General features: G+C 41.7%; 1 protein-coding gene across 1 annotated transcript in view; it reads left to right on the plus strand.

Annotated features, from left to right (window-relative positions):
• LOC124619585 (icarapin-like) overlaps positions 1-16,594 on the plus strand; it is a 47,218-nt gene extending 30,624 nt beyond the window's left edge. Inside the window, exons 2-5 of the mRNA XM_047146087.1 lie at positions 10,679-10,831; positions 11,858-11,949; positions 14,480-14,677; positions 15,956-16,594. Of these exons, the coding sequence (XP_047002043.1) occupies positions 10,679-10,831; positions 11,858-11,949; positions 14,480-14,677; positions 15,956-16,246 (734 nt within the window). The 3' untranslated portion in view covers positions 16,247-16,594. The remainder of the gene's footprint in view (positions 1-10,678; positions 10,832-11,857; positions 11,950-14,479; positions 14,678-15,955) is intronic.
• The last annotated feature ends 577 nt before the right edge of the window (positions 16,595-17,171 follow it).

Here is a 17,171-nt window from a genome sequence, read left to right on the forward strand (position 1 = left end):
TGGGAAGATTTAACCAAATTTCAGTAAAAGACTGCTACTTGGCGTGTCGTTAAGTGAAATACGCGTAAGTCCACAGCTATATTATGGCCTTCCATCTCGTGTACAAACAAGTAGCCCTGCGCCACAAGGACCGCACTGGTGGGTCCTCTACTCCACTCATTGGAGGGGGATCTATGCGTCATAGGGCAGTGGCTCACTTCAGAGGCACGTGAGAACGATTTCGTTTCGCACTCGTGTCTGATAACTGTCACTGGTTGCATCTTGTTATGCTTCATCATATTCGGCCACTTGTTCTTCCATTCACATATGCCTCCAACAGCAAGGACACTGGAAGTACGCGGACAAAACACTGCGCTAATGCAGGTGTTGTAGACGCCTCTTTGGCTGCTGTATCTGTTGAATCGTTTCCTGTTTTGAGTCATACATTGCTCGCTACCCGGCAGAAAACATTTCCTCCCTCCCCCTCTCCCTCCACCAAGTGTTGAAGTCAGAGGAAGATTTCCTGGATGGACTGGGTGGCTTCCTCAGGCAGCTACAGGACTCGCGCTGGAACGGAAACACTATAGAATCAGTGAACGCGTAAAGCAACTTGTAACGGAATGATTCAAACGGATAAGTGGAATAGACAGGGAATCCAGTTCAAGGTTCAGGGCAAGAGAGGAGTCGATCATGTCTCAAGTGTTCAAAAGAAGCTTCGGATTAATGACCACTTTACTTAACGACAGATTAAATTACCGAACGAGGAGTCGTATGTAGAAGATAAAAGATAAGAGGAAGAGGAGCATCGGTTTATTGCAGATCGAATTCAGCTACTATGTAGCTACCTTCAGTGCAATTACGTCCAAGTCATGATGACTCACGACAAATAAAATCGCACATGGTACCATTTGATACTACAGATGACAGTTTTATTTACGATGAATCACCACTGACTTGGATATAATTGCACTGGAGACAGCTACGGGGTAGCTGTACTCGATCTGCAGTAAACAGATTAAAAATTTACGGCCGATGCTGCCCTTCCTCCTAAACTGGACCCGCTAATATGGAACACACTGTTCCTGATGGAAAAAAACCCGTATGCAGAGAAATTCGAAGCACACTCGTGGGAGTATGAATTTTAATATATGGGGTGATAAAAAAAATTCACGCACTCGAACTTCGCAGCGCGATTCGTCACACACCGGCAATTCAAAATTGTGTCTCACAAAATTTCGTCCTGCGCACATTTCGAGCACTAAATGGACGTTAAAGATTGGCAATCTGGCAACACTGTAATCACATGTACGGAAACTACCTCTGTCAACAGATAGACCAGAGCTGTGCACTTGATGCACAGGATAGCGTTCTGGATTAGCACATCTGGCGTCTTAATCGTCATACAGCGATTACAGTGGGGCTCCTACAAAACGTTTGCAGTTATGTACTATGAACACAAAAATCGAAGTACAGTCTTTGTCGCTGGTCAGCTTTTAAAAAAGCCTTTTGCACGTCGTGGACACGAATTGTTTCGCACCACTGTACTTGCTAGACCCCAAACTTGTTTTGGGTGTACCCACCCCCTATGGTCCCATTGAAATTGTTTGCAAAGCACTTTGCTAGTCCTACTGGTGACATAAGCCCCTAACGAAATGTGACTGACCTGAACGTGGCAAGAATAATAGTTGCTATTAATCGGTGGGACCATTGGGGTAGCGTACACACAAAACAAGTTTGGAATATAGTAGATGCAACGGTGCAAAACAACTCGCGTCCACTACGTGCAAAAGGTTTCTTTAAAAGTCGACCAGCGAAAACGGTTGTATTTCCATTTCTGTGTTCGTAGTACATAACTGGAAATGTTTTGTAGAAGACCCACTATAATCGCTACATGACGACTAAGGCACCAGATACCGTACCACGCAGACTACTTTTAGCAAATAAAAACAAATAAGCCTCGATCCAGAATCGAACTCTCGACCTACTGCATGCTAACCCAAAACGTTACGAATTGCACCAAGTGCACAGCACTACCGCTAATGCTGACTGAGGTAGTTACCGTACAAATGATTACAGTATTGCCAGATTGCCAATCTTTAAAGTCCACTTTGTGCCTGAAATATGCAAAGGGCGAAATTTTGTGTGAGACATTTTTGTATTGCTAGTACGTGAGAAAACGCGCTGCGGAGTCAGAGTGCGCCAATTTTTCTTCGCCATGTATAAGTTACCGGAAATGTGGAAATCGTTCGTTCAGATCCTTCGACCTCCTGAAACTGACATAGCGCTCCGTCTGCGAGGCCACTTTTGTATGGCGGGAGCGGTAAATACCAGTCAGAGAAGTTCAGTGGCTTCACGCATTTCGGGATGCGGAGGCATCAGACGCGCTACAGTAGCTGCAGCCGACTGTGCGTTGGACGCGTGCTTCCGCCGGCGTGCAGGAACTTGCGGATTCCCGGAAATGTAGCCGGGCCGGTGTAGGTGAGCGTGTTGTTCCAGCCGGTGGCGCATGCGCAGGCGTGGTCCGGGACGGCCTCGCGTCGCCGCCACGCGTCACCGGATTTGCCGCATGGCTGGCGCGCCCGCCCTTGGAGCACCTGTTGCGCCTCTGGCAGGTCATCAAGAGCGAACTGAGTGGCTCGGGCGACGGCCAGGTCCCACAGAGGCATGTTCGATGATCGTCGATATTTACATACTGTAATGACGATGTTCGATGTTTGAGTGTCGAAAGATTGCCAACTTCGATGTTAAAAGGGAGACCCCACCTGAGGTTGCAGAGATGGGTAGTTCGCGAACGAACGAGTGCAAAGGAACGGTTCACCAAGATGAACGAAAGGACCGAGGAACGAATTCCAAGGAACGATCGGTTCATAGTTCACTTCGGTCGCGGCGGTCTACTTATAGTTCCCGGGAACGAGGAACGATCGGTTCATAGTTCACTTCGGTCGCGGCGGTCACTTCGACAGTTCTCGTTCCAGCCTCGGTCGCGTGCTCATCTCAGTCTCGGTCTCCCTTGGCCGCACTCGTCGTTCTTCGCATGACCACCTGACAAACTTTATTACTGCGAACTTAATTCTTATTATTATTGCTGCATTAAATTTAATAATGCAACATAAAAACCTAATTTTTACTAAGCATGTGACGCAAGTGTGATGAGAAAACCATATTTTATTTTATGCTTCCATAAAGTCTCTACTTCGCCTACGAACTCAGAGACAACGTGAAGTACATATAGGGTGTAAACGATTATTGTTTACAACGTAACATAGCTATGTAGTGGAAGTCGAAACGAAGAATTTTAAACAAGACACTTGTGTGGTCTATTAAGTTGGGAAACAACCACCAACAGGTTTACAAGACTACGTGTGTCGCCTGAGATTTTCATGTTCTCTTCTCCAGCTCTCTACACGTCGTCATCGATTGTTTCGCAATTGTTGCTTGCATTAGCTTGTTATTTATTCACTGCCTAATTATTACTTGTTTGTCTGTTTGTTGTATCTGCTCGTAACGGGCAACACATCGTCCGTAATTAGCGAGCAGTCTATACTTGGGTCCGGTTTTCGGTGCGCCACCCTATATTATTTCCCTGCGATCAGCCACAGAACACTACAGTTGGCTAAACGAGAGATTCTGCAGACCCACAGAAATTACTTCTAAAAGAGTGTAAGAATTCTGTAATGAATAAAAATTCGATACTCCAGTGGGGAGGCAAGTGCTCCCTCTTGGTGCCCTCCATCCTTCAGTCACCTACACTACTAGTTTTCAGTTTTTCATAAGAACCATTCCAAGCACAAATGAACGGTGAACGAGTAAAAATGAACGGTTCCCAAAAAAGAACGATCAGCAGTGAACTAGTTCCCAAGGATGAACGAGTTTGCCCATCTCTATGAGGTTGTTCGGCGGCCTGGTGCAAGTCCTTATATTTTACACCACTTTGGCGATTTGCGCTTCGAATCTCTTTGTGAACATGTCTCTCTCAACGACACCACTGCAACACATCCGCCACCTGCCAAACGTGGCCACGGGTTAGGGGTGGCGGAGCAATATTTTTGGACGAACCATGGCAAGAATATCGGCTATTCTCGTTGCTGAGCGTGGAATGAGGAGGTTCTCCGCTTGGTCTATGGAAACACTGACAAGAAGGAGGGACACGATGGCAGCACGTGTGTACTAGAACGAGCTGTGAGGAGCAAATCCTGCTCTGAGAGAAAAGGTTGACACAGCATAGGAATTCGTGGTGGACTGCATCATCAGAACAGTTGGAGGAGTGATGTTCACCCCCCCCCCCCCCCGCCACCCTACCACGTATGACCCCAGTGTTTTTCTTTGCGCCCTAAAACAAACAAACAAACACCTCGGTGTATATGTAGCACTACTGCCAACAACACGAACAGCGTTTACGATGCTTATCGAAACCCTACCATTGTTAAAATTGATATACAATGTTAACAATAGCCGGCCGAAGTGGCCGTGCGGTTAAAGGCGCTGCAGTCTGGAACCGCAAGACCCCTGCGGTCGCAGGTTCGAATCCTGCCTCGGGCATGGATGTTTGTGGTGTCCTTAGGTTAGTTAGGTTTAACTAGTTCTAAGTTCTAGGGGACTAATGACCTCAGCAGTTGAGTCCCATAGTGCTCAGAGCCATTTTGTTAACAATACAACCCGACTGATTTTTGTTGAGGGGGGAGGGGAGGAATGTTGAAAACGCGACGTATCTAGAACTCTTTCTTTACTCATTTCCGGACAAAATGCTCGAAAGATACACACACACACACACACACACACACACACACACACACACACACACACACAAAGTTCACTACGACACTACGATGGTACAGTACGCTACTTGTGTAGGTTGATGATGAATAAGGCTCTATTTACTCAGTCATTCGGTTTTCGCCAAGGCAAGACTAGGAGCCGAGATATAAAGTACGATTTAGAAACCATCGTTCCTGTGAAAAACAGCACGAAGTGTTGAGGGCTGTTAACAAGGTAGTTCAAATTGATACCTTACTTCTAGGTTTCCAAAAGGCTTTTGACACTGTACCACACAACCAGCTTGTAGTGGAATTGCGTGCTTATGGAATATCGTCTCAGTTATGTGACTGGATTCGTGATTTCATGCCAGAGAGGTCACAGCTCGTAGCAAACGACGGAAAATCGTCGAGTAAAACACAAGTGATTTCTGACGTTCCCCAATGTAGTTTTATAGGCTCACCCTAACTATATAAACGGAAAATTTTGGAAATTTTTGGTAAGGTCTCATGGGACCAAACCGCAGAGGTCATCGGTCCCTAAGCCTACACACCACTTAATCTAACTTAAACTAACTTACGCTATGGAGAACACACACACACACGCCCGAGGGAGGACTCGAACTTCCGACGGTGGGAGCCACACGGACCGTGACAAGGGGCCTTAGACCGCGCGGCAACTATATAAACGATTTACAATGTGAGCAGCTGTCTTAGGTTGTTTGCAGATGATGCTGTCGTGTATCGTCTAGTAACCTAATCAGAAGATCAAAACAAATTGAAAAACGATTTAGGAAAGATAACTGAATGGTGCGAAAATTGGTAACTGACCCTAAATAAAGAAAACTGTGAGGTCATCCACATGAGTGCTAAAAGGAATCCATTAAACTTCGGTTACACGATAAGCCAGTCTAATTTAAAGGCGTAAAACACACAGAAAGTGTCGTGGGGAAGGCAAACCAAAGACTGCATTTCATTGGCAGAATACTCAGCAAATGCAACAGATCTACTAGAGTGTGCCTAAAGCACACTTCAGTCCTTTTTGCAGTACTGGTGCGCGGTCTGCGATCGTTACCAGATAAGATTGACGGAGTAAATCGAGAAAGTTCAAAGAAGAGCAGCATGTTTTGTACTATCACGAAAAGGGAGAGAGAGTGTCACGGGCATGATACAGGATTTTGAATGGACACCATCAAAACAAAGGCGTTTATCGTTGCGGCAGAAATTTCTCACAAAATTTCAGCCACCAGCTTTCTCCTCCGAATGAGGAAATATTTTGTTGATGCCGACCTACACAGGGAGAAACAATCATCGTAATGAAATAAGGGAAATCAGACCTCTCGCGGAAAGATATATGTGTCCGTTTTTCCGCGCGCTGTTCAAGAGCGGAATAATAAAGTATTAATTGTGAATGTGGTTCCGTGTACGCTCCGCCAGGCATTTAAGTGTGATTTGCAGAGTTCAAAATGGTTCAAATGGCTCTAAGCACTATGGGATTTAACATCTGAGGTCATCACTCCCCTGGACTTGGAACTACTTAAACCTAACTAACCTAAGGACATCACACACGTCCATGCTCGAGGCAGGATTCGAACCTGCGACCACAGCAGCAGCGCGGTTCCGGACTGGAGCGCCTAGAACCGCTCGGCAACAGCGGCCGGCTGATTTGCAGAGTATCCATGTAGATGTACATGTAAACGTTGGGCGCTGTGAAGAGCTCTCCACACTGTAACGTTGTACATTACTCCACGCGTAACACGGCACTGGCCCCTCCGCTGGTTTTCCATTGCCATATGGTTTTTAAAATACTGTTTGCCCCTCCTCTTGTAAGCGCATTGGCAGTTCTTCGGTTGGCATTACGAGTTCGCTCAGGTGACAGGTGGCAACGAGCCCGCATGCAGGGAATACAAAGCACCAGGACGCAGAAGCAAGGAGCAGCGCCCCACATACCGGCCGAGTCAGCAGCCTCGCGGCACGCCCAGCTGCCAACACAATGCGCCTGCGTGCGTCAGTATTAAGACAGGCGGTCTGGGCGTGGCCTCACTGCTGCAATGTGCTGACACCTACCGCCTAACTGCAGGTGCGCCCGTCACGAGCTCTGCGACGCAAAAAAAAGTGCTTTTGTTCTGAACACGTCGAGCCCTACACAGCAAATTTAACAGAAATCAGCAAAGCGTATTCTATCGTAAATGATTCTTGCGTATGCATTCAACGATTTTTAGTTAGATGACTTCGATACAGAAATGGCAAGCATATTTCATTAACATAGGCCCTATGCTGCGTATTTGGTTCTCAATTATTAATATGAATGCCATAATTTGGATTAATGTCTATAACTACACTACTGACCATTAAAATTGCTGCACCAAGAAGAAATGCAGATGATAAACGGGTATTCATTGGACAAATATATTATATTAGAACTGACATGTGATTACATTTTCATGCAGTTTGGGTGCATAAATCCTGAGAATTCAGTACCCAGAACAACCACCTCCGGCCATAACAACGGCCTGGATACGCCTGGGCATTGAGGCAAACAGAGCTTGGATGGCGTGTACAGGTACAGCTGCCCATGCAGCTTCATCACGATACCACAGTTCGTCAAGAGTAGTGACTGGCGTATTGTGACGAGCCAGTTGCTCGACCACCATTGACCAGACATTTTCAATTGGTGAGAGATCTGGAAATTGTGCTGGCCAAGGCAGTAGTCGAACATTTCCTGTATCCAGAAAGGCCCGTACAGGACCAGCAACATGCGGTCGTGCATTATCCTGCTGAAATGTAGGATTTCGCAGGGATAGAATGAAGGGTAGAGCCACGGGTCATAACGCATCTGAAATGTAACGTCCACTGTTCAAAGTGCCGTCAATGCGAACAAGAGGTGACTGAGACGTAAAACCAATGGCACCCCATACCATCACGCCGGGTGATACGCCAGTATGGCGATGACGAATACACGCTTCCAATGTGTGTTCACCACGATGTCTCCAAACACAGATGTGACCATCATGATGCTGTAAAAAGAACATGGATTCATCCGAAAAAATGACGTTTTGCCATTCGTGCACCCAGGTTCGTCATTCAGTACACCATCGCAGGCGCTCCTGTCTGTGATGCAGCGTCATGGGTAACCGCAGCCATTGTCTCCGAGCTGATAGTCCATGCTGCTGCAAAAGTCGTCGAACTGTTCGTGCAGATGGTTGTCGTCTTGCAACCGTCCCCATCTGTTGACTCAGGGATCGAGACGTGGCTGCACGATCCGTTACAGCCCTGCGGATAAGATGCCTGTCACCTCGACTGCTAGTGATACGAGGCCGTATTACCCCCCTGAACCCACCGATTCCATATTCTGCTAACAGTCATTCGATCTCGACCAACGCGAGCAGCAATGTCGTGATACAATAAACTGCAATTGCTATAGGCTACAATCCGACCTTTATCAAAGTCGGAAACGTGATGGTACGCATTTCTCCTCCTTACACGGGGCATCACAGCAACGTTTCACCAGGCAACGCCGGTCAACTGCTGTTTGTGTATGAGAAATCGGTTGGAAACTTTCCTCATGTCAGCATGTTGTAGGTGTCACCGATGGTGCCAACCTTGTGTGAATGCTCTGAAAAGCTAATCATTTGCATATCACAGCATCTTCTTCCTGTTGGTTAAATTTCGCGTCTGCAGCACTTCATCTTCATGGTCTAGCAATTTTAGTGGCCAGTAGTGTACATCTGTACTCCGCGAACCACTGAAGTGCATGGCAGAGGGTACGTTCCTCTGTACTGGTTATTAGGACTTTTTCCCATTCCATTCACGTTTGGAGCACAGGAACAATGATTGTTTAAATGCCTCTGTGCACGCTGTAATTAATCCAATCTTATCCTCACGATCCCTACAGGAGTGATAAGTAGGACATTGTAGTATATTCCTAGTGTCATCATTTATAGCTGGTTCTTGAAACATTGTTAGTAGACTTTCTTGGGATAGTTTGCTTCTAACTTCAAGAGTCTGCCAGTTAAATTCTTTCAACATCTCAATGACACTCTCCCTGCAACCATTCGTGTTGCTCTTCTCCGTATATATTCAATATCACCTGCCCATCCCATGTGGTACGTGTCCGACACACTTGAGCAATATTCTAGGATGGGTCACATGAGTGATTCGTAAGCCATCTCCTTTGTAGATGGATTGCATTTCCCTAGTATTTTACCAATAAACCAAAGTCTGCTACCTACCTTACACATGACTGAGCCCGTGTCATTGTTTTGTGGATCACTTCTGTTACCTTTCCTGTAGATGGGTATGACCTGGACTTTCTTCCAACTTCTGGGCACACTTGTTTTTTTTTTCAAGAGATCTACAGCAGAGAACAGTTAGAAGAGGAGCTAACTCGGTGGAAAATTCAGTATAGGATCTGATAGGAAATCGGGCCCTGGAGCTTTGTTCAGCTTTAAAGTTTTTGGCTTCTTTGCAACACCAGAGACACTTGTACTTATCTCACTCATCTTTTCAATGGCATGAGTATTAAATTGGGGCAGTTCTCCTGGGTTTTCCTTTGTAAAGGAATATTTGAAAACAGAGTTAAGCATTTCTGCTTTTGTTTTGTTACCCCCCAACTGCAGTTCCATTCTTGTCCGTGAGTGACTGGACACTAACTTTGGTGCCACTAACAGCCTTTACGTAAGACCAGAATTTCTTTGGGGTGTGTAAAAGATCATTTGGTAATATTCTGCTACAGTAATCAGTGAAGACTTCATGCTTCGCTTTCTTTTTTTTTCATTCACTACCTCTCTATCTACAGCACCATGCTTCGCTCTGCACCTATTATGCAGTAGTCTGTTTCTTTAGAACTTTCTTTACAGTGACTGTATATCATGGAGGATCTCTCCCATTATGAACTGTCCTAATGGGTAAAGATCTATCTCAAAATGAAACCATTCTTAAAATTAAATCCAACATATTCAACAAGTTTATCAAAAAAAATTTTTTTTTATTATATGTTGGTACCATACCAACAATATTGATACTCACGGAAAATTAAAAATCTGTAATAAAATCAAATCACAACAAATGAGGAAAATACTGTTGGTCAGCAACAAAAACAATGAGGAAAAAATTCTGAATTAAAACTCCACCAAGAGGAGAAACAAACAAATTGCAACGAATGACGGTACTTCCTACCACATTAGGCAATGATAAATCTGCAATTTACCAAAACTGCACACAATTATAGCAAGAAATGGGTAAGAATTTTGTAATAAATATGAAGCCTACACCCCAGATTTAAGGAGTGACACGTGGCCTGCCCTCCCTTCCCCCCTCCCTTGTGGACATCTAGAAATGGGTACACATTATTGTTCTGTCGTTAATTCATTGCATAGTGCAAGCTTTTGAGTGAATCCCAGAACTGCATTACCAGCTGCTGTGTAATTCTTTGCTTATATGAGCTGTACTCAAGTAATTATATTTCCACATTATTAAAGACTGTCCTGAGTGTCTTTGTATATGAAATGTAAGTGTCTCTCCCAGTAAATTAAATAGTTATACTATCTTCATTACATTTTTATTATTCAAAACATACAGCTGTGTGTTGACTAGAAGCTTTTTTTACATTATGTAGTTGAATTTTCTGTTATATCTATACTTTGTGAAACAAATATACTTTCCATGTGTTAGACAGCATTTTCTCTGTCACAAATTTAACACCAAAATGATTTTTAAAAGTAAATCAATTGACAGGAAAACAACAGATCTGGGCCTGAGTCAGGCACATGGATTCATATAACTGACAAAAGAATAGAAAAGGAACAGATTTCCTTTCTGTCTCCTGAAAATTTGCTGTACAGAAGTGTGCTGGTTGTGTAAAGTTTTTATGCCACTGAAATATTTTGTCAACCATCGCAACAGTACACAACTACTGTCTGATAACATGCATATTTATTTCTTTTCAGGGACACCTTCTGATACAGAATTGGTTTTTGTGCCTCTTGAATCGAGAGCTGGCGTAACGGAGAGTGTGGAAGATGTTGATGACTCTAGTGATGATGATGATGATTTCATCTTCCCATTTGGAGGCTTCTTTGGATTCTCCAGCTTCATGCAAGGTTTGAATACAGTTCTCTTTATTAATTACTGTTTCTTTCAAATTCATTTGTTTATTGTGTAACTTAGATCTTATGTGGGCACAATAGGTAAACTGAGTTGATTTAACAAGTTGAGAGGGCACCCATGGACTCGGCATCATTTCTGTCATAATGTGGCTTTGTTTTATTTAACTACAGTTAAGTGCCCACTAAGTCAGGCACATTATAATTTGAGAATATATTTGTATCAATTAATCTTTAATGTAGATATTGGCCAAAATGCAGTTTCATTTTTAATAAGGAAATGTTAAATCAGCAAAAGGAGTGATGTACACTGAAAATGAAGTAGACAGAAAAACAACAGCAGTTCACCATTTGAAAGTCCTCTTCCATAACAGTGATTAGCTAATGATCCTCCATTCCATAGATGTTTATGAAATGTGACAATCAATCATACAGTTTATACAGAAAAAGGTTCATGGTCCATATAGTCACCTGCAAATGTAGGACGTGATACACAGAATTTTAGAAATAAATGAATAATGTTGTTTCGTTTGAACATAACAGAGTTTTACTAGCCATGGTTGTATTGGAGGTGGTAAATGACCTAGACTTCCACTTACCTGTTAACTGACTTAATCAGTTAATTTAATGCGGACCTTGAATGACAGAGCAACTCAATATTTATCACACTGACAGAGAAAAAAAACAATGCCTAACCAGCAATCAAACTGTAGACCTTTATTTGCTCATCTTTCTTCTTTAAATACAGTCTCCATCTGGTGATTTTTGTTTTGTGGCCATTAGGCTGTAGTCAAAGGCCCAGTTCTCTGTCTAATGTTTGATCATCCCCAGCTGGAGACCTCATCAGAGGCTACAACAACTCAGAAAGTCTCCATTATAGGATGCAATGTAAAGTGTGTAAAAGTGACTACCACCTATTTGTTTGCTGTACAAAGCCACAATTGTCTCAAGAATGTGAAGTAGTACTTTGTTATTAGGTGCACAAGACACAGACTACAAAATAGACTCTCTTTAATATTCCAGATTTCATGAGGAGAATCACTGATGTTCTGAAGGGCCTTCCAGACGGAGCATTCAATTTTGGCAAGGAGGGTAACACCACATCAACCACTAAGGTATGTATTGCATAAATATGGTTTTGACTAAAGCATATATGTGATCATTTCACCACATCTAAAATAGAATCCCGAGTATGACATATGAGATTTCAAAATGGAAACAGAACATAGTCTCCTTACATCATACACCCACAGTAGACCCACATATTTTTGCCTATACTATTTTTGAATAAATATTAAAATTAGTAACATTGCTGCATTGGAAACAGGCTATGGAATCGTGTCTAGTAATAGATATTAATTTATTGCCTTACTGTTGTTTACTGTGAGGGAGAAACAAATCCAGCTACTTTACCGCATTATTTACACTGGACAGCCAGAACATTCTGACCATCTAACCAATAGCCGGCATGTCCACCTTTGGCATGGATAACAGTGGTGACGCATCATGGCATGTAAACAATTGGTAGATTGCTAGAGGGAGTTAGCACCACATTTGCATGCACGTCACCTAATTCCCATTGATCCGACTGTTTGATCAGGTTCAGATCTGGCAAGTTCTGGAGGCCAGCACATCAACTGGAACTCACCATTGTGTTCTTTGAACCATTCCATCACACTCCTGGCCTTGTGACATGGCACATTATGCTGTAGAAAAATGCCACTACTCTCGGGAAACATGATCACCATGAAGGGGTGTATGAAGTCTGCAATCAATATTCGATACTCCTTGGCCATCATGGTGCCTTACGCAACCTCCACTGGATGCACGGATGCTCATGTGAATGTTCCGCAGAGCATAATGGGGCTGCCACCAGCTTGTCTCCAGCCTGCCAGCCTGCCTTGCAAGGTGTCAAGCAGATGTTCCCCTGGAAAACAATGGATTCGTGCCCTCCCATCGGCATGATGAAGAGGGTATCGGGATTCATCAGATCATGCAAAGCTCTGCCACTGCATCAATGTCTGGTACCAATGGACACATGCCTATTTCAGTTGTAGTTTCTGATGTCATGGTGTTCACATTGGCATATGCATGGGACATCAGCTGCAGAGGCTCAGAAGCACTTATACTCTGCCCAGCATTAAAAACTGATGTTGGTTCTGTGGCAATTCACTGCCTTTCCTGTTTTACCAATCAGCCCAACCTTTGGTGCCTGACATCTGTAATGAGGGGTGGCTGCCCAATCACGAGACATCTGAATGTGGTTTCACCACATATTGAAGACACTCACCACAGTCCTTGAACACCTGACATGTCCTGCAGTTTCTGAAATGCTTGTGCGGAGCCTCCGGGCAATCACAATCTGTCCTTGGCCAAACTCAAATAGATAGTGCTCCTCCCCCATCCTACACATGGACAGCATGCTAACTGATACTACATGTACCATGCAAGTGTCTGACTAGCAGTCATCACTTGGCAAGTGACACTGCTATTGCGTGGAAGGCTTTATGTTGATTGTAGGTCAGTGGTTATAATGTTCTGGTTGGTCAGTGTGTAAAGTTGTATGTGTCTGCTTTTGCAGACAACTCTTCATTGTCCACTGCCTGTAACAATACTGAAGTACATGGACTAAAGCATAGAGTAGACCCTTGAAGTTAATGATTAAAAAAAAACAAAACAAAAAAAACTAAGAACATGTGAAATCCATCTCCAAACCAGATCATGAATGAAGTACACATTTGACAGATATACACTTTTTTCTTTGTGTTTAATTGTAAAATACAGAAAACCATTAAATTTCGATGTATAGTATTCTTCTTTTCATTTATTCCATGTCTTTTGCAAAAGACATAGCCCATGCCCTCAAAGTGACATAGACTGATTTTTTGATTTTTAAAATTTTTCAGCTAAAAAATTCCACTTCTAAGTCATCTTTGCACACCATTTCTGGTGTATAGAGAAAGATTGTGCAGAATTTAAGATACTAGACTCATGCAGATAGATGGGTTTTCCTAAATTTCTTAAGGTAACAAAATACTGGTATTGTCCCATTCAAGGGCAGCGGGGGCAGGGGCAGCTGCCCACCACCCTCGACTTCTTTTTACGTGGACAGAACACCCATACTGCTCAGCCAAACTGATATGCATATTAATTCAGTATCAATTTGAAGAAAGCCATTACATATAATGGATACTGAATAGCACAAAGAGTACCTAGAGCAATTTGCCATGATATCCAAAAATTTATTTTCTTACTTGCTGCAAAACCAACACAAGTCCCTCTTCAACCTGGATCTGTTGCTATTCATGCTTGTAGTTTCTTTAAAGACACAGCTGAGTTTCTTCCCCATTTGTTTCCAATCCAAGCTTGAACCAGTTTTCTATTTTCTCATTGCTGACAGAATGTTGAACTCCAGTTAAATTTTGCTTAATTTCACAGGAATCTTTCAAAGACTGTATTGTCCTTATATTAGAATACAATTTAACTTTCCAACAGAAAGTATGACAAATATAAGAAAGCAAGCAAAAATCTCCAAAATCTACACCACTGCTTCCTTACTAAATAATAAATATGAGACATTGCCCTTTTCCATAAACTTCAGAAAGACATATAGAAAGTATAAAAACATTATCATTTCTTTTCTAGGTTGTTGGAGGTCATGTCATTACTGTCAACGAGACTGTTTACAAAAATGATGATGACACAGGAGTCTACAAAATTCAGGTGATTGAAGTAAAGCCAACAGAAGGGGCTATTGATTCAGAGCAGAACCCAACTGAAACATCTGATTCTGCCTCACCTGAGCAAGTTAGTGAAAATGACAATGAAATCCCTAAGGGAAAGGTGGGTTCTGATGGTGATGAACTTACAGCTTGAAGTTAAGCAGTTGCAAGTGTGCCTGCATGAAAGACTGATGATACCTTGTGTGATTTAAAAGCTGCTTGCATAGAATTTTCGCATCAAAACATCTTCAGACCTGTCCTGTATAAAATAGCAGCTTAATAACTTACACACACTACTCACATTTTCACCTTTGAACAAAAATGTTATTGAAAGAAACCAAATGAGCCTTGTATACTGCAAATTTTTATTCCATAATTTTAAAAGCAGTCTCACGTACTGGTATATGTACATAATTTATGTGTAGTATTATATAAAAAGTGCATTTTGCTGTATATAAATTGCAACAGTAAAACTCTGCTGTACTTGACAATAGTGAATCTCCAGGAGGCAGTATTATAAATTGGAATTAGCTGATTCAGTATTGTAGGCTTGTGCAAAAATCTGTAACCATAGGTTGTTATTTTTTCAAAGTGTATTAATTTTGTAACAGTATGTAATGTATTACACAATGCTTGTGCATGTGAAACAAATATAAGCACAATTACATGACTGAAAGTTTTATGATTCATTTTGGAATAAACCATTTACCAGAATTCCTTTAACTAATTAGTTAAATCTCTCTCTCTCTCTCTCTCTCTCTTTCAGTGTGTGTGCCTAATTATTGTGTTCACATGTTTGCTTCCTGTTTGCTTTTTTTGCATGTTTATTTGTAACTAAACACTGTGCTTCAGCCACCTTTGTGATGGGATTTTAGTAGTTCTATGTTTTATAAACACTAATACAAAAGCAAATGCACTCAAACTGGTAAATTCATAATACTTTGAGCAATGGGATTTAACAAAAATGCCTGTTAGGTAGTACTTTCTAAATTAATTACTACTATTATTTTTAAACGCAACACGCTGAACCTTAGATGAAATGGTAAAAGGGGAAACTAATGAAAAATGCAAAAACATCTTTTACTGTTTTCTTTGAATTATTGTGAGACACAAAATTTTGTAGTAACTAATCAGAAATTCCTTTTCTCAGTGTGGTAATCTGTACATGTTTTTATAACTGCTTAATTATGTTTTTCTTTCTCACTCTAGTAATCTATGTGTGTTGTATAACTGCTTAATGATGTGTTTGTATTCTATCAAAAACTGTTTCTAAATAATTTGGGGTTAAGGTTTTGATTTATTTTATGTTTTATCATGTTTGTTGTTACTTTCTCTATCTGCATGATACTGCTGATCTATTACATGTTTTTTCATTTCTCTGTTAATTTCCCTAATTTAGACTGAAGACGTAGCCGAGAGATTTGACAGAAGCTACTCTGAGAACACAGAACTACTTGAGTCTCCTGAATATTATTCTTCTGTTTTTTATGACAACTTGGACAATACCATAGATGCTGGAAGATATGTCGATCTCAGTCGCGATACTTATGTCAACGCAGTGCTCAGTGATCAAGCAGTAAAAGGTGGAATGGTCATGATTGACCCTGATGCAGAATTAATTGATGTCAACACTGGCGAAGTAATAGATTTCTCAGGCTTACAGAACACCATCAACGAAAAATTCAAATGACAAAGCAGATTAGTGTTGACTATCACCAAAGATTATTCATGACAATAATTTGTGGCATAACATCTGACAGAAAGGACTGTTAATGCAACTTGCCATGAGGACTGAGAATGCTACATGTCTCTTGCCAAGATGTGAAGAAGAAGATTGAAATTAATTTATTTATTGAATCCATGCAACGTAACTCAGGATAAATGTTTTGTACAAAGTGAGTGTGTTTTGTTGTATGTGTGCGCGAGTGTGTAATACAATTTTTTGAAATACAATTATTTATGTGTATGTATGTGAAAAGAGAAAAAAGTTTGTTAATTTTTTAAATTATTGTAATTAAATTTTTAATTGGAAATCTTACATGAAATTCTTTATGTCAGTAAGTGAGTAAGTTTAAACAGGTAACTATCACACTGTCTGTGTACTGCACTTCTTGCAACCATACAACTTCTTATTCTGGATGCTCTTGGTTCCTCATCATAACACAGCATGCGTATTCTGGCACATTCTGTGAGAATTGAGTTTGCCTTCTTGTGTTTTCAAGCTGTAATGTATTGATAGTGCCTAACTTTTAACATCAGTCATACTTCAACTGCGAGGGTAGGCTAATCATTAGATTCTTAATGCACACAGGCCGAAGAATATTTGGATGAACAACAAACATCTTGTAACATACGCATTTTGACAGTCAGTCAGAAGATTTGTTTATGTTCAGGAAAGAAATTTTCCACTCATGCTTAAATGATTTGCATCAAGCTGACTGAATTTTTAACTTGTTAGAAGCAATTTTTTGGAACTGTGAAAAAGTAAATGTTAGTGCTGAGGTATAATGAAAGAGATGAATAATTGACAATTCATGTCACCTCATGTACATATGAAATCCTGATTAGGTAACACATTACAACAGACACAGGGAATACATATGAAACATAAATGT

The sequence above is a fragment of the Schistocerca americana genome, chromosome 6 (genome assembly GCF_021461395.2).
Source record: "Schistocerca americana isolate TAMUIC-IGC-003095 chromosome 6, iqSchAmer2.1, whole genome shotgun sequence".
Classification (NCBI taxonomy): domain Eukaryota; kingdom Metazoa; phylum Arthropoda; class Insecta; order Orthoptera; family Acrididae; genus Schistocerca; species Schistocerca americana.